The sequence below is a fragment of the Grus americana genome, chromosome 10 (genome assembly GCF_028858705.1).
Source record: "Grus americana isolate bGruAme1 chromosome 10, bGruAme1.mat, whole genome shotgun sequence".
NCBI classification, from domain to species: domain Eukaryota; kingdom Metazoa; phylum Chordata; class Aves; order Gruiformes; family Gruidae; genus Grus; species Grus americana.
The window spans coordinates 23634361-23648485 of record NC_072861.1 but is presented as its reverse complement, the minus strand read 5'-3'; the positions used below and the strand labels follow the sequence as shown (position 1 = coordinate 23648485).

Here is a 14125-nt window from a genome sequence, read left to right as displayed (position 1 = left end):
ATTGGAATTTGCTGCAATTATTTCTAGTGTGTATCCCTTGCGGACAAATTCAGCTACGTGCAGCACCATGAATAATTCCATTTCCCTACTCAAAGCAAGAAGGAATATAACATTTAATTGCCAATTAATCTTGAGGCAACCAGAAATACAACCAGACCCTGGATAATGAGCCCGGAGCGCTGCAAACGGCAGCAGGAGAAGAGGGTGCCGACCACTCTGGGATCTGCCCCAGCACGGCCCTGGTGCAGGGGGGGCTCTACCCCTCGGTCCCCCCCGAGGCATCGCCCCTCTCGCCCCACCAAACACGGTTCCCTGTGCTGGCTGAGCTCCATCCCGCTCCATCCCTTCCCGCTGGCTGGAAACCTTTGTCCCGTTCCCAGAGAAACTGTACCCGTGGCCGGTTTATGCAGATTTGTCCCTGGGCCAGCTGAACGCTTTACCTTAATTCCTTTCCCTCGCTGGCATTTAAAGCCTGAGACACTTGTGGGGAACAGTCGCGTTTGCTAAAGCGCCTCGGCCAGAGCAAAGAACCAGACCCATCACCAGCTTGGTGTGAATCTGGGGAACTTGCACACCCACCCAGTATCGGATCCGGAGAAAGAGGCACAAGGAAAACTATTCACGTTAGGGTATTTACCACGATGAGCATCCCGTGGGCTGCCCGCATTCAGGGTTGCCTCACCCATCACTGACGAGGTCTGGCCAAAAGCCACCGTTCAGGCACAGCCACTACGTTTGCAGCAGGGGGGTGACTTTTGCTCGGTTCGCCCATTGGCGTCCTCCTCCAACACAAAGCAACCCTGACCTGCTGGCTAAACCGGCGCTGGTGTCCCCGAGCTCTCAGGTGGGACCTGCTGCTCCAAGACGGCCACAAACCAAAGTGTAATACTTAAACACAGCAATAAACACGCTGCGCGGGTTTCTGTCCAGCTTTCTGGGCTACAAGAAGTGATCCGGTGACAAGAGCGGCTGGCGTGGCTGTGAGAGCACGGCTCGGGCTCGGCGCTAGGCAGGGGTGGAAACCAGAGGGCACCAGGCTCTGCGGAGCCAGAGGCTGCTCTTAGCTCCCCGGCAGCCCCCAGCAAATCTCTTCCCGCTCCTATCGCCCAGACCCTGCTGGCAGGACGGGGATGTCCTCCTCACCTCCCCGGACGCCAGCGAGGAGCCGCAGGGCTTTCCCGGCTGCCGCCGGCGTGGGTGAGAGCGATGGCGCTCAGCCTCCACGCAGCTTGGAGTTGCATTTGTCGGAGTTCCTCGTCTCAGCACGGAGTAAGATAAATGTCCCCAGCCTGGCTGGGGCATCGCACGGAGGCATCTGGGCGCCCGACGGGCTCCGATGCTCCCTGGGAGCCATCTAAGGACACGGCCAACCTATCTTCTCCGCTCAGAGCTGGATGCAGCTGTAAAACAACAGGCACATTTAAAAATAACCTCTGTGTAATCATCAATTAATTTATAACCTGGCAACAGAACAGGGTTCTGGTTCTAATTAATTCTGCCCTCCTTTAATTGAAGAGAGCTGATTGCCAGTGAGATGTTTGTTTATGCTTAATCTGTTCCACCTCTGTTAAAAATTCATCTGATAATGGTTTTAACATTGAAACTCTACCGGGGTTATTTGCATTTTTGCGTCCAGCAAGAACACGACCGCTCACAAAGGCAAGACGTGATTTTTCTGGTCTCCATGCACTTCATGTTGGAGGAGACGGACAGAGGCTCCTTGTGCTTCTAACGTAAACACATGAATCACTCCAGCCTGCATTAATCTCGTGGAGTAAAGATCCTTTAAAACACAGGAAAGGGCTGGAGTTTACGTTCATGCCTTCTCTGGGAGCCTCTGCCTGCGGATTTACACATCTGTGATTTCCTGCCATGTGAAAGTTTTGTTCCCCTTCATGGTTTGGCAGGAAATGTTTGTATTTCCAAGAGGCGTTTCCTGCCCTGGGCTACAGCCAGAGCATTTATGTCATTTTTAATCCAGGATTTTAACATTTATTTGCGGGCTTCCTACACATCTAAGCGTTTATTCTGGTACAACCTTGGCTACGCCGCGCAGCTTCACGGCTCTCATCACCAAGCCCGGCACGGAAATTTTCCCTTGACAAAAATAGCCGGAATCACACATCACTTCTTGAAGAAGCCTGACTAATTATTTCCTAAATGCTGAACTGCCCAACAGACTCGCAAATGCAGGAAGGTCGCGCGGCCACCAGAAAGGAGGATTTAGTGGCTAAAAGCATCCCAACGGCCAGCGGTCACAGCCTCCAAATGCCGGTTAATCAAAGCCAGTGCTCCTGCCCTCCCCAGACCGGGCGTGAGGAGGAACGCGGCTGGCCGCAGGACAAACACCAATAGCTGAAAGCATGAGAACGGGTGTCCCAGGCTGCCAAGGGGGACCGGCACGGGGCGGGGGACGAGGCACCCTGGGCACCGGCCGCCCGCTGCCCTCCTGCCCGTCCCGCTCCGGCTCGCAGCCCTCTCCCGGTTCAGTAAACCTCCTGAGGCTCTAACGTTTCTCTGGGCAGACAAAAAGGATTTTTTTTTTTGTCCAAGCACATGAAAAAGATAAGGTCAATTAATCATTAACATGCTAATATGAATGACACCTGATCCCCTCATTCTATTGCTTCTCCTTTCAGTGCCGTTAACCCTCGCAGCCCACAGATTTCTGCTTTCCAGGGAGCTGCCTGGTGCCGTGGGATGCAGCTCTCCGAGCGAAGGTGAGAGGAGAAGCTGAGCGAGTGCCTGCGGCACGGCCGAGCACCGCAGCCGCAGCCGGGGCAGGCGACTGAAGCTGGAGGACACGCTGCAGGGCTCAGGTTAAAACAGGATTGACTCGCTGGAGCATCTGCTCAGACATACCCAAAGACGCTGGGAACTGCTCTTTTACCTGGCTTTCTAGGGTGAGCCCAGGCTTGCTTCAGAAGTTTTGTGTCCTGGGATTTTGTCACTAAACAGCTTTCTGATGGTCAGAGAGCTTAATCGCTCGGTGCTTCCTTCTGGCTTCCTTTTCTGAATTTCACCTTATTGCTGAGCCAGGTCCCTCCGCCCCACGCCACCCCCGGCGTGCTCCCGCAGGCGGGTGCCGGTGGTCCCTTTGCTGGGCGATGCTGCTGCCTCCGACGAGCACATCCCAGCTCGCGTCTGTGCCAGTAAAACCACACCCGGCCCCTTGAGAGCCGAATGCTCTGGACGTTTATAGGAGATTATAACACTCCCACTTAATCATCGATTAGCCAGGCCAGCCTTACACAACTCGTGTATAAAACGCCCCCTCCATCTTCCCGCAGACGCAGTGCTTTTTAGCGGGCTGACTGGTTTGTCCTTCCTCCCCCATCACTCCCCTCGCTGCAGCCGGCGCCAGCTCCCAGTTCGGCAGCGCCGCCAGCACCACGCGCCCATCGCCCTTCCCCGTGCCCGAACCCCCGGCTTGCCCCTGGCACCCAGCCCGTCCCACCCCGGGCGCTGCTGTGCCGGCGCCGGCCGCACGGCCCTTCCCGGGGTCCCTTCCCGGGAGCAGGACAGCGTCGCGCCGCCGGCCAGCTGGGAGAGTGCGGGGCACGACCTGCCCCGGAAAAATTAATTGAGTGTAACTTGTCTTTCAGCACGGCCAGTTATTGCTGGCGCCCAACTCCAGACTATCCGGGGGGACCAAGAAGTGAAAGGTGGGGACAAGAAAAATAAAGATTGTGTCTAAACTCGGTTAGAAAAAACATCTCCAGTTACTGGACCCAGAAACGGGTCACGTTCTTACAAGTCCTTTTCTTTCTTTGACGGCGCAGCTCCGCAGAGACCAAGCAGACCACGCGGCGGTGCGCAGCACGCCCCCCGCGCCCCCCCACACGGTGCCATTCAAACCCCCCTAGTGCACAGCACGCCCGGCGACACGGTGCTGCGCCTCCTCGCATTGCGACCCGCAACCCGTGGCAGAACCGCGCGCACCCCAGTCTCTAACCGGGGGTCGCTGCGTCAGCCCTGACCAGCGCTGTGCAATGGGAAAGTGTCTCCAACCACGGCAGAGGATGGCGATGGAGGGTGATGCATCACTCCTCCATAAAACTGATGATGGAGGAGCCGCCCGCTCTGCAGGTAATATTCCTTAACTGAGAGCTGGGTGGTTTTCACACCGATCTCCACAATTATTGCCATGTCCTCCAAACGCAGCGTGAGCCCCAAACAGCGCGCACAGGCTCTCGGGGAGCGTAACCACTGAGGACAAAACATTCAGCTTTCAGGAGGGGCAGGACGGTCGCTTACCCGACTCGGAGCTCTCGCAGTCCTGCGGGTTGCACTTCTGGGTGCTCTCAGGCCAGGGCTCGTGGTCGCAGAGGCTGCTGTCCTCCTCGGCCAGCCCCGTCTTGGTGTTGATGCACTTGACCTGGCGCCGCTGGATGCCCCCGCCGCAGGGAGCCGTGCACTGCGGGAGCGGGGCAGCCCCGTCAGCCCGGGGTGGGGGGAACACCCGTCCCCGCGCCCCACAGAGCCACCCCCCAACGCTGCGCTATGCCGGTAGCGCCAGACCCCGGGAGGTTTTTATTGCAGTAGCCCCCAGTTTGGTTTTGAGGGTTGGGTTTTTCCCCCGCCATCCCTTGCATTTTGTGCAGAAGCCCCGTGGAAAGGAGCGGCGCGCTCCCGCCCGCGCCCGCTCACCTCTCCCCAGGAGCCCACCACCCAGGTGGTGCAGGGGTGCGTGTTGCAGGGCCGGGTGGCGTTGGGCCGTAGTGCCTCCTCGCAGCGGCCCAGCTCCGGGCACGTCACCAGCCGCTCCTGCTCCCCGCCGCCGCACGACTCTGAGCACTGCCGAGACACAAGGCATCGAAAGGGGAAGCCAGCGGCGCAACGGAGAGGCAGACAGGCCCCGTGCGTTGGTGCCTTGAGGAAATACACTGCAAACCCACCCTACGAATGCACGAGGACACGCAAAACCTGCTTCCCAGGCGGAGCCCCCGCTTCGCAGCTACCCCTGCCATTAGCGGGTGGTTTCCTTCTCGGTGCTTGAAACTGGCTGGGAGATTCCCAGAGGCAGGAGGATCCAGCAGACCCGCTGCAAATATCTGCTCAAATGCGGGAGGCGTGTGAAGAGGCAGGCTGAGCGCGCTGCCCGCCCGCCGGCAGCGATGGGGGGCTCCAGCGAAGCACGTCGCTGCAGGCAGCTCGGCCCCCCAGCCACACGCTTGCCCAGCTCCGGGCAAACAAACGCCGAGTGCTGGCCGAACGGGCTTCCAGGGACAGAGAGGAAAGATTACGCGGGTGTGAAACACCCCGTCACAGGCACGCACGCTGCGTGTGCCCAGCCAGGGTCGGAGCCCTGCTGCGATGCTCGGGCGTCGAGCGTTCCCCCTCCCCAGCAGCCCCTACCTCTCTCCAGGAGGACGTGTACCAGTCCAGGCACGGCGTGCTCTGGCAGGGGAGCTGTGCCGGCGGTTTGTAGAGGACAGCCTGGCAGTGGAAGGGCCGTAAGAGCCTCTGGTCTCTGGTGTCGATGCAATGCACGTCCCGAACCTTCATCCCCCCGCCGCAGCTCCTGGAGCACTGGGAAACGACACGAGCATCACGCCAGGGAAGGGTGGCAGGGGCCGGGGAAGGGGGGATCCTTCTGGCAAAGAGAGGTGACCCCAAAGACACGCTCTGCCTTGGGCAGGATTGAGCTGATGATACTCAACCTCTTGTCACCTCCTCCTCTAGTCCCACGCAGCTCTGAATCTGTCACAACCGTCCCTCGGTTGCAATATCGGCTTCCAGTTGTAATGGAAACCAAGTTTTTCCTTCAACTGCCATTTCCCAGCTGCGCAGCCCAGAGCTGGTGCCCACCCAGAGCAAGGCGGGTCGTTCCCACCACTGAACCTACTGGCTTCACCCAGCTGCAAACACCGCCCGGTAGCGCAGGTCGGCAAGAAAGTTTTCCAGAGACTTTCAAACCTCTCTTCATTTCGCTTTTGCAAATTCCTGGCTTTTTAACCAGCCCAAGAGCTGGAAAAATGAAATTATTATTGTGGGGTGGAGTAGTTTAAACCCCGTGGCAAGCGCAAGCCTTTACCCTCTGCCTCCCTGAGCCACGGGCAAGAGCACGCCCTGAGAGCGGGTCACCCCCCAGCCACAGCGCGGGCACCACCCGCCTTCATTTTCCTGGGGATTTTTCGGGACCCTCCCTACCGGCTGCGCGCCCGTTTACCTTACTCCAGTTCCCCACGCGCCACGACGAACACGGTCTCAGGGAACACCTCCGAGCAGGGACGGGTTTGTTCGCAGCGGCGCAGCCGTCGTCGCTGCCGGTGCTGCAGCGCACGGTCCTCCAGATCGCGCCCACGCCGCAGGTGGCCGAGCACTGCAACACACGAGGCGGATTCCTGCTCCGCTCCTCCCCGGCCGGCCCCGGCGGGGCTGTCCCCTCGTCCCCCTGATGCCGCGGGTCCCTGGCTGGCTCTGGCCAAGGACGGAGCCCGGTGGCCCAGCAGAAAGGTCCCCGGGGACTCGGCTCTGAGCGCATGGGGAGGGGTGTCAGGAAAACAGACGTGCGGAGGCAGGGCTGCGGGATGATGCGGGGAGAGGAGCTTTCCCCGAGGCTGTGCTCAGCACCGCCTGGCAGGGGACCCAGCCCCACGGAGAACTCCCCATGGCGAGCGGCTCCTCTCCAACCAGTCCCACATCAGGCAGCCCTGGCTCCTCCGCAGCCCCTGCAGCCGCTCCTGCCTGGAACTGGCCCTTCTCTCCCGGTGTAGCTTGTGGCTTCCGGGAGGATTCTCATGCCGCGGCCCCGGCACCGATGGCCATCGCCCTGTGCCAGCGTCCCGGCCACGGCTGCCCACAGCTCGGTGGGAAACGGGGCAGCGCCGGGGATCTCTGCAGCTGGGGGTGCCTTCAGCTTTTTTTATTGCGAGGTCTCTCTTAATTAGCACTAACGGCTTCAACGTCTGACTGCTGTCTCAGAAAGCTCCGTTTCATGCCCTTCTTTCCCAGCACTGCCTGTCCCCTCCTCTGTCAGTGTTAAAAGCTCCGGTAAAGGTTTCTCTCCACCTGAAAGGCAGTGCCTCTACCTCCTCTTTTGGATCCACCCCTCGCTGCCCACACTGACCCGAGTTATTTCGCAGCAGCCTTGCCATCTCAAAAGCCTTTGCAGGGCTTTCACAACACACCCGTGTGCCTCCAGCACGGAGCTGCCCCCGGTCTCGTCCCCGCGGCAGATCTCCCCCCCCAACGCCCCAGCTCAGGCGATGTTCAAAGCCCTTTTATAAAACCCACATGTGGGACTGCATTTTTGCTGATACTGAGTATTGTCCCAACAGTTCCTGGCTCCTTTGTGCTGCCTTCTCGAAAGGCTCCCCCAGCGCTCGGTCTCCGGTGCTCCGCAACACCGAAGGCTTGTTATTTTTGTGCTTTCTGATAAAAGCTCGTTACTGTGAATTGCCGCAGCCATTTGTCTGTCGCTGCAAAGGCGACGCAGCGAGCAGCCCCGGGATGGCTAGGCAGTGAGAGGACAGCTGGAATTGCTGCTCATCCCCGCTCCCTGCTTTCAGCACAGCCCCTTCCCTTTGCTTGTGTGCAGCCCTGACGTGCCTCACGCTTGGCATTGAAATCTCTGTCGTTTCGTGGCATATTTTAAGATACTCTCTCCTACACAACGGCAGGAGCTTGCTCCCGTGCCAGGGGTTCCCCCGTGCACGGCGAACTGGCCCTCCTGGAGCAGGGAGCTGCGCCAGGGCACCGAGGGGGGGCTGCTTGGAAACGTGCCTGGACGGGGCGAGCCGGGCATCGCAGAGCACAAGGAGCTGCCACCATAGCTGGTGCCCGAGGGAGCGGGACAGGACGGAGCTGGGGCACGGGCTGCTGACCCACGCCAGGGAGCGGGTCCCAGCCACCGCGGCCCACGGCGGGACCAGCTGCGCGCCTGCTGTGCCCCACGGTGCCGGGGGCTTTCAGCGTTCAGCCAAAATGCAAAAATGCCCGCGTGAGCCGTGCGCGTTGTCTGCACGCAAAGAGCAACGCCCCAGAGACCAGCCAGGGGAGGGACAGGTCTGTCACCCCCGCACCGGCCACGTCACACTTTTAACGGGACTCAACACGTACCTCGCTCCAGTTCCCAACCTCCCAGCTGGGCAGCGCCGCCGTGGCTGCCATGGTGGTCGATGGCGGAAGCAAAGCCTCCTCCTTCTCCGTCTCTTCCTCCTCCCAGAGCGGTGGGGGGGCAGGGGTGGGCTGGGACAGCTCGTGCTCCCCATCACTGAAAGCAAACATCCCTGGGGCTGCCCACGGCGAGCGCTGCCCTGGCGCGGTGCTGCCGAGCGCGGCCCCATGGGAGCTCTGCTGCGCACGGGGCGACGCCGGCTCCGGGTGGTGGGACACCCCCACGGTCCATGGGGACGGGGAGGGCGATGCTCCCGCTGGGTGCGTGGGAGGGCTGTGAGCCAGGGCCGTGGGCACGGCTGGCACCAGGGCATCTTGCTGGGTGAGGCCGCTGGAGGTGAGCTGGGTGGCTGGCCCGGGCACGGCGGGGGACGAGGACGCTGCTGCTGGAAAGGCTGTAGTGGCCACCAAGGGGGTCGAGCTCGGGGATGCAGGGGTGCGGGGCTCTGGCTGGTGCCCTGCCTGCCCCACGGGGCCCCCGTCGACACCCGCGGGATAGGGACTCGCCGCGGGATGGGTGCTGCCAGCGCTCCTTCCCATCTCCCACGCCGGTCCCTGCGAGGTGGGGAAGGAAAGATCTGCCCTCTCTGTCCCATGGACTTGCTCATCGGCCGCCGGTGCTGTGTGCGTGCCCGCCGTCCCCTCCGGCGCCGGCATTTCTGCCCACCCTTCCTGCTCCTTGCTCTCGGGGGCAGCACTGTTGGCGTTACTGGTGATGACCAGACCCATTTCCCTTGAGTCTTCACGGCCTCTCCCTGCAGAGCCGGCCACGTCGTGCTCCTCGCTGCCGGCGTTACCCGGCCCCTCTGTGCTCGCACGCCCCTCGCCGCCGCTCCCCAGCTCTCCCAGACTGTCAGAGGCGTCTGCGCCAGCGCTGCCCCTGCCAGCAGGCAGTGGTGGGGAGGGATCAGCCGGGTAAGGAGCCTGGGGAGTGAGGCCACGAGCTGGAGCATCCTGCCCAGGACCGGTCCTTGTCGGCACGGCTCCCCAGGGTTCATCCGGGGGCGGGTGGTCGTGGCTGTTTGCAGAATCGTGACTCGTGGTGCTCCGGGTGGGCAGGTGGTCCTCAGAGCGGGGCACAAGCGTTGCGTCCTCCTCCTCACCCGTGAAATCGGGGACGGCATATTTGGGAGCGGCTGTCCCCGCATCCTCAGGGACCACGCTCCGGAGGTCGTTCATGGCTAAACCCCCAGGCTCCGTCTCTCCTTCGCCATGCACAGGAGCAAAAGTGTTTGCTTCGCTGGTCACCAGATGGTCCTTGCTCGCTCCTCCTCCCGGCTTGGCAGTGTGCAGGACATCAGCGGGCAACTCACGGGACCCCTCCACATCGTTGGTGCTCAGCTCTGGCTTAGGCTCCTCGCCTTTGTTCTCCTTCTCCGTGAAGGGATAGTAAGACAGATCCTCGTGGAAGTTGATGAAATTATAATCGTAGTAGAAATCGTCAACAAAGACATTTCCCTTTCTGGCTGAGAAGTCCTCCTCAGTGATAATATTGACATCGTTGGACTCTGGAATACTTGGAATTAAGGGGTTAAATTTAGCGATGTGGTTGCTGGGGATGTAATGGATTTCATTAAATATCTCTCTGCTGGAGGACCCGCTGCCAGACCAGTCTGTGTTGGTATTGTCTAATTTCTTCTGGCACGGCGGCAAGGAGCAAATAGTTTCCGAGCTGGGTCTTTCTGCAGGGTCACAGGCAGCTCCAGTGCTGTTGCTGCAGTAAACAGGGCGCCTCTGTGTCCCGTTTCCACACGTCGCGGAGCACTGGGAAAGGAAGAGAGATGCAAACGTCAGGGACGGGAGCGCGGGCGATGCAGGCTGCAGCAGGAGGAGCGGGGAAGGGGCCGGCAGCGGTGCCGCAGCAGCGCCCGTGCTCCCCTCCGAGACACCGAAGCGGGTGCTCGACCATCCCATGCACCGCGATGCTTTGGGTGCAGGGAGCAGGGGCTCCACATCTCTCTGCCACGCTCCCACCACCCACCCGGGTCCCGAGACGTCACCTGTGCCAGTCTCAGCTGGGACACGGGGTCCCCTGTGCCAGGAGGCGGGAGCAGGGGATACCGGTCACACCAGTAAGCAGTGCTCTTACCGGCCAAATCTACCCCCGGCGCTGTCTCCCCATGAAAGAGCGTCCCAGCGCAGGGCTGGTATCGCAGGGTACTTTGCTCGGGGTGATCCCTGACCCGCACTCCAGCCAGCAACAATTTTCCCGGGAGACGGCCATTGTGAAGGGCGTTGGGTAAGATGACCTAAGAGGTCTTTCCTATGACCTATCGCCATGAATTGCATCTCTTCTAGAAGCGAAATTTTTGAAGCAGGGGCTAATTCCATGGGTGTTGTCCTAGTAGGGAAAAGGCAGCTTTGTTGAGGGCACCCCCTCCTCCACCGTAATGGTCTCTTTGAGATTGTTCAGTATAAAAGAAACCCACAAGCTGGAAAGAAGGACAGAAAAATTTTCTGCTGGGTAAGTAAATAATGGCACTATAACATCACATGTGGGCTGCAGAAGCCGCGGGCCGCTGCAGTTTGCGGTGACAGATGCACAGAGCATTACGCACGTAGATCAAAGTGCCGTATAGAATCCAGCCAACAAGAACAAATGGTCAACAAGGCAAACAAACCCAACGGAGGGGGTTTCTGCTGAAATCGCTGCTATTTGGATAAAAACAGATGTGCTGAGCCAAGGGTTTGCCGCTGTCCCGGTTTTGGCTGGGATAGAGTTAATTTTCTTCCCAGTCGTGGGTGTAGTGCTGTGGTTTGGATGTAGGCTGAGAATACTGGTGATAACACACGGATATTTTGGTCGATGCCGGGTGATGTTTACACCAAGTCGAGGACTGTTCAGCTTCCCACCCTGCCCGGCCAGCGAGGGGCTGGGGGTGCACAGGGGACACGGCCAGGACGGCTGACCCCGACTGCCCAAAGGGATATTCCATACCATACGGTGTCATGCTCCGTACGTAACTGGGGGGAAGCTGGCGGGGGGTTTAGACCGTGGCTCAGGAACCAGCTGGGCGTCAGTGGTCTGTGGGTGGTGAGCAACTGTGCTGTGCATCACTTGTTTTGTATATTCTTGTATCGTCATTATTATTCTCTTCCCTTTCTGTCCTATTAAACTATCTTTACCTCAACCCACAAGTTTTACCTTTTTTTTCCCAGTTCTCTCCCCATCCCACTGGGGAGCAGCGAGCCAACGGCTGCGTGGTTGTTTTAGGTGCCGGCCGGGTTACACCACGACAGATGCACAGCCACCAGCCCGTGGGAATTCAGAGATGAAGGTGGACAGGCAGAGCTGCTGGGCGGGCTGGCGGGGAGATGTGCTCCTCAGCCACTACATACTCCTGCGTTTTGAGCCTTTCTCGGCTTTGCTCAGTCCTCGCGAGCGCCAGGTGCCTGGGTGGGACCTGCCCCGCTCCCCGCGCTGGTCTTGGCGGGCTCCCGGCTGGGTGCCCACCCTGCGGGATGTCTCCTCCCAGGCAGGGGCTGTCTGGAGGAGATGCTGACCCAGCAGCCAGGTCCCCGTGCCGTGCCGTGCCGTGCCGTGCCGGCCGTGGCCTCCCCAGCTCTGTGTCTCCTGGGCAATGCCAGGTAGGAGCAGAAGCGACTCTGAGGACTGTGCCCGGCAGGAGGGACAGCCCGTAACATCCCATGGCCACCACCAGGCATTTCCACCAGCTACACAGCGATGCTGAAATAAAACATCACCGCACATTAGCATCTGCGGGAGGGGTGCAAGCAAGCTGCTTCATCCTCCTGGGATGGCCGAAGCAGGAAAAACAGGTCAACGCCCGCAGCGTGCACCTTAAGCTAAAATTTCTCAGCAAATGCCTCCAGCTCCATCCAGGAGATAAATTCCAGGTATTGCAGCTCTTGCAGGGAAAAGGAGGCGGCTTATTTGCCAAGACTGGGTTATCAGGAAAGCCTCCGGGACACAGATAAGGAATGGCTGTTAGGAGCCTCACGGAGGAACACCCAGAGCTCGCTGCAGGGCTTAGCATCAAGCGCTGCTCCCGTTGGTGTATCAATGGATAACAAATAATACTTCTGGCCGCACTAATGACTTCTTTGGAAAGCCCATAAAGCTGGACACACATTGCTTTAGGGTCCTTCTGAAGGCACTAAGTCCCAGTGTTTAAGCACTTTGTTGGGCTACCCAAACTGCCAATAACCCTGACGGCTTTGGGGGTGCCCGGGGGCTGCCCATGCCAGGCAGGCGCCTGTGCTGCCCTGCCCGAGGGTCTCAAGTACAAAACCAGCAAGAACCCCGTTATTATCAAAGGACAGAAGGACTGCGATTCTGGGAAGCTTCCCAGCCCCTCAAATTTCTCTACTTATGGTGGTGGTAGAAATGGAAGGAGGCTCTTGCTTCAAATGAAAGAAGGACAGAAAAATTACAGACATCTGAAAATCCTGAGCGCATTTTTCCTGGGCTCACAGATCTGTCGATGTCAACACCGCAGAGGACGACTGAGACGGTTTGTGCTGGCTCTATGCACAGCACAGACCGCGGGCAATTCATGATTTTCCCTTTAAACTGGTGCAGCCGTCCGTCTCAGCCCTGCAATTGTGGCTTTTGTGGGCCCCTAGAAAAATATTTCTAAATAGCTCTCATTTAGCCTTCAAATTTTCTGTTCACATTTTTAGTCCATTTGTTTCTTAGCAACAAGGTTGGTTCCCAGGCTCTCTCATTTCTCTCCCGATACTTGTCTTCACGCTGAACACTTTCTGAAACCATCGCTTAAATTAGGAGTTATAATTTTCTGGTTAAAACCCTCAACCTGCGGTTAAGCTGATCCACAGAAATACAAAAATAAATAAAGGCTACGCAGGGTGTCCACAGACCACGGCATTTTTGATCTCTCCCTCTCTTTAGAAGAAGTACCAAAAAGCGGCTCGCTCCCCCCTTCCCCGGGAGCATCGCAGAGGGGGTCCCTGTCCCTGCCCACCCCCGCAGCTTCGCCCCCGCGCCAGGTCACGCTGCCGGGGAGCAGATGCCCGCTGACCGGCACGCGCGTGCCCGGTGCACCCAGACCCCGGCTTGCCCCCGACGCCTTGCTGCAGCAGGCAAGAAGAGTCTTTAAGGCTCCTGCCAAACCAAAGGGGAAGGCTTGCGGTGCTGGCAAATACATCGAAGGGTTGAAAACCTCTTGGTTTCACCCTGCTTGCGATCAAGCACGGAGCATCCTTCAGAGAGCGCGGGGCAGAGTCCAACAGCTCGGTGCCCCTTCCTCACTCTGAGACCTCTCCGTGCCACGAGATGCCCGTCCGTGTGAGCTGGTGTCACGCCGAGAGCCGCAGAAAGACACCCGTGAACCTCCCCTGTAGGCAGGAGCGTGCCCATCGCCCCCGGGCAGGCTGAGGATGTCCCGGGACACCCTGTCCCCAGCTCCCGCTGGCTTTGCAACACACCGGGACCTCCCCGATGCTCTTTCTCACCTCGGACCAGTTCCCCACAGTCCACTGGGAGGGACAGGGGACCTCCTGGTGACAGGGTGCGGTGGCGTCCGGCTTGGAGAGGTGCTGGCAGTCTGCTTGCTGCAAGGCCCTCTGCTCGTCCAGCCCCACGCTCTGGATGCAGAGCACCGTCCTCCTCATCAGCCCCGACGGGCCGCAGGTGGCCGAGCATTTCTGCCACTCGCCGACCCACCACCTGGGGAAACGGGAAAGGGGAAACGCCTCAGGCACGCGCCGGGCCGTCCCGTGCCCCACCACGCCGAGCACTGCGGAACGGGGGGGGTTCGGCCACCGCCGACCGAGGGGTGTTTGGGGCCAGGAGATGAACACGAGATGCACGTGGGCTTCGGCCGCCTGTAACGATCAGCGGGGCCTGGGGTCACCGGGGAGTCAGGATCCCAGCTGCGGCCTGCGTTTCGGGCCAAGGTCGGAGCGCCCAGACCGAGGGCCAGGGATGGATTCGTCCCCGTGTTGTGCCAGGGAGGGTTATCTGCGTGGAGGCAGAGGAGGGCTCCTGGCCCCGCCAGGATGGTGCCTTCCCGTGTGGCTC

At 59.7% G+C, this 14125-nt stretch overlaps 1 protein-coding gene across 2 annotated transcripts in view; it reads right to left on the bottom strand.

Moving 5' to 3' along the window:
* ADAMTS7 (ADAM metallopeptidase with thrombospondin type 1 motif 7) overlaps window positions 1-14125 on the bottom strand; it is a 53470-nt gene that overhangs the window by 8071 nt on the left and 31274 nt on the right. The window contains exons 18-24 of one of the 2 annotated variants that reach the window (XM_054836252.1): window positions 13558-13771; window positions 8065-9885; window positions 6173-6325; window positions 5359-5532; window positions 4651-4797; window positions 4258-4417; window positions 178-1400 (exon numbers count right to left, since the gene is read on the bottom strand). In XM_054836252.1, the coding sequence (XP_054692227.1) occupies window positions 1372-1400; window positions 4258-4417; window positions 4651-4797; window positions 5359-5532; window positions 6173-6325; window positions 8065-9885; window positions 13558-13771 (2698 nt within the window). In that variant the 3' untranslated portion in view covers window positions 178-1371. Of the gene's footprint in view, window positions 1-177; window positions 1401-4257; window positions 4418-4650; window positions 4798-5358; window positions 5533-6172; window positions 6326-8064; window positions 9886-13557; window positions 13772-14125 lie in introns of those variants that run through there. The other variant, XM_054836251.1, reaches the window with a different exon arrangement.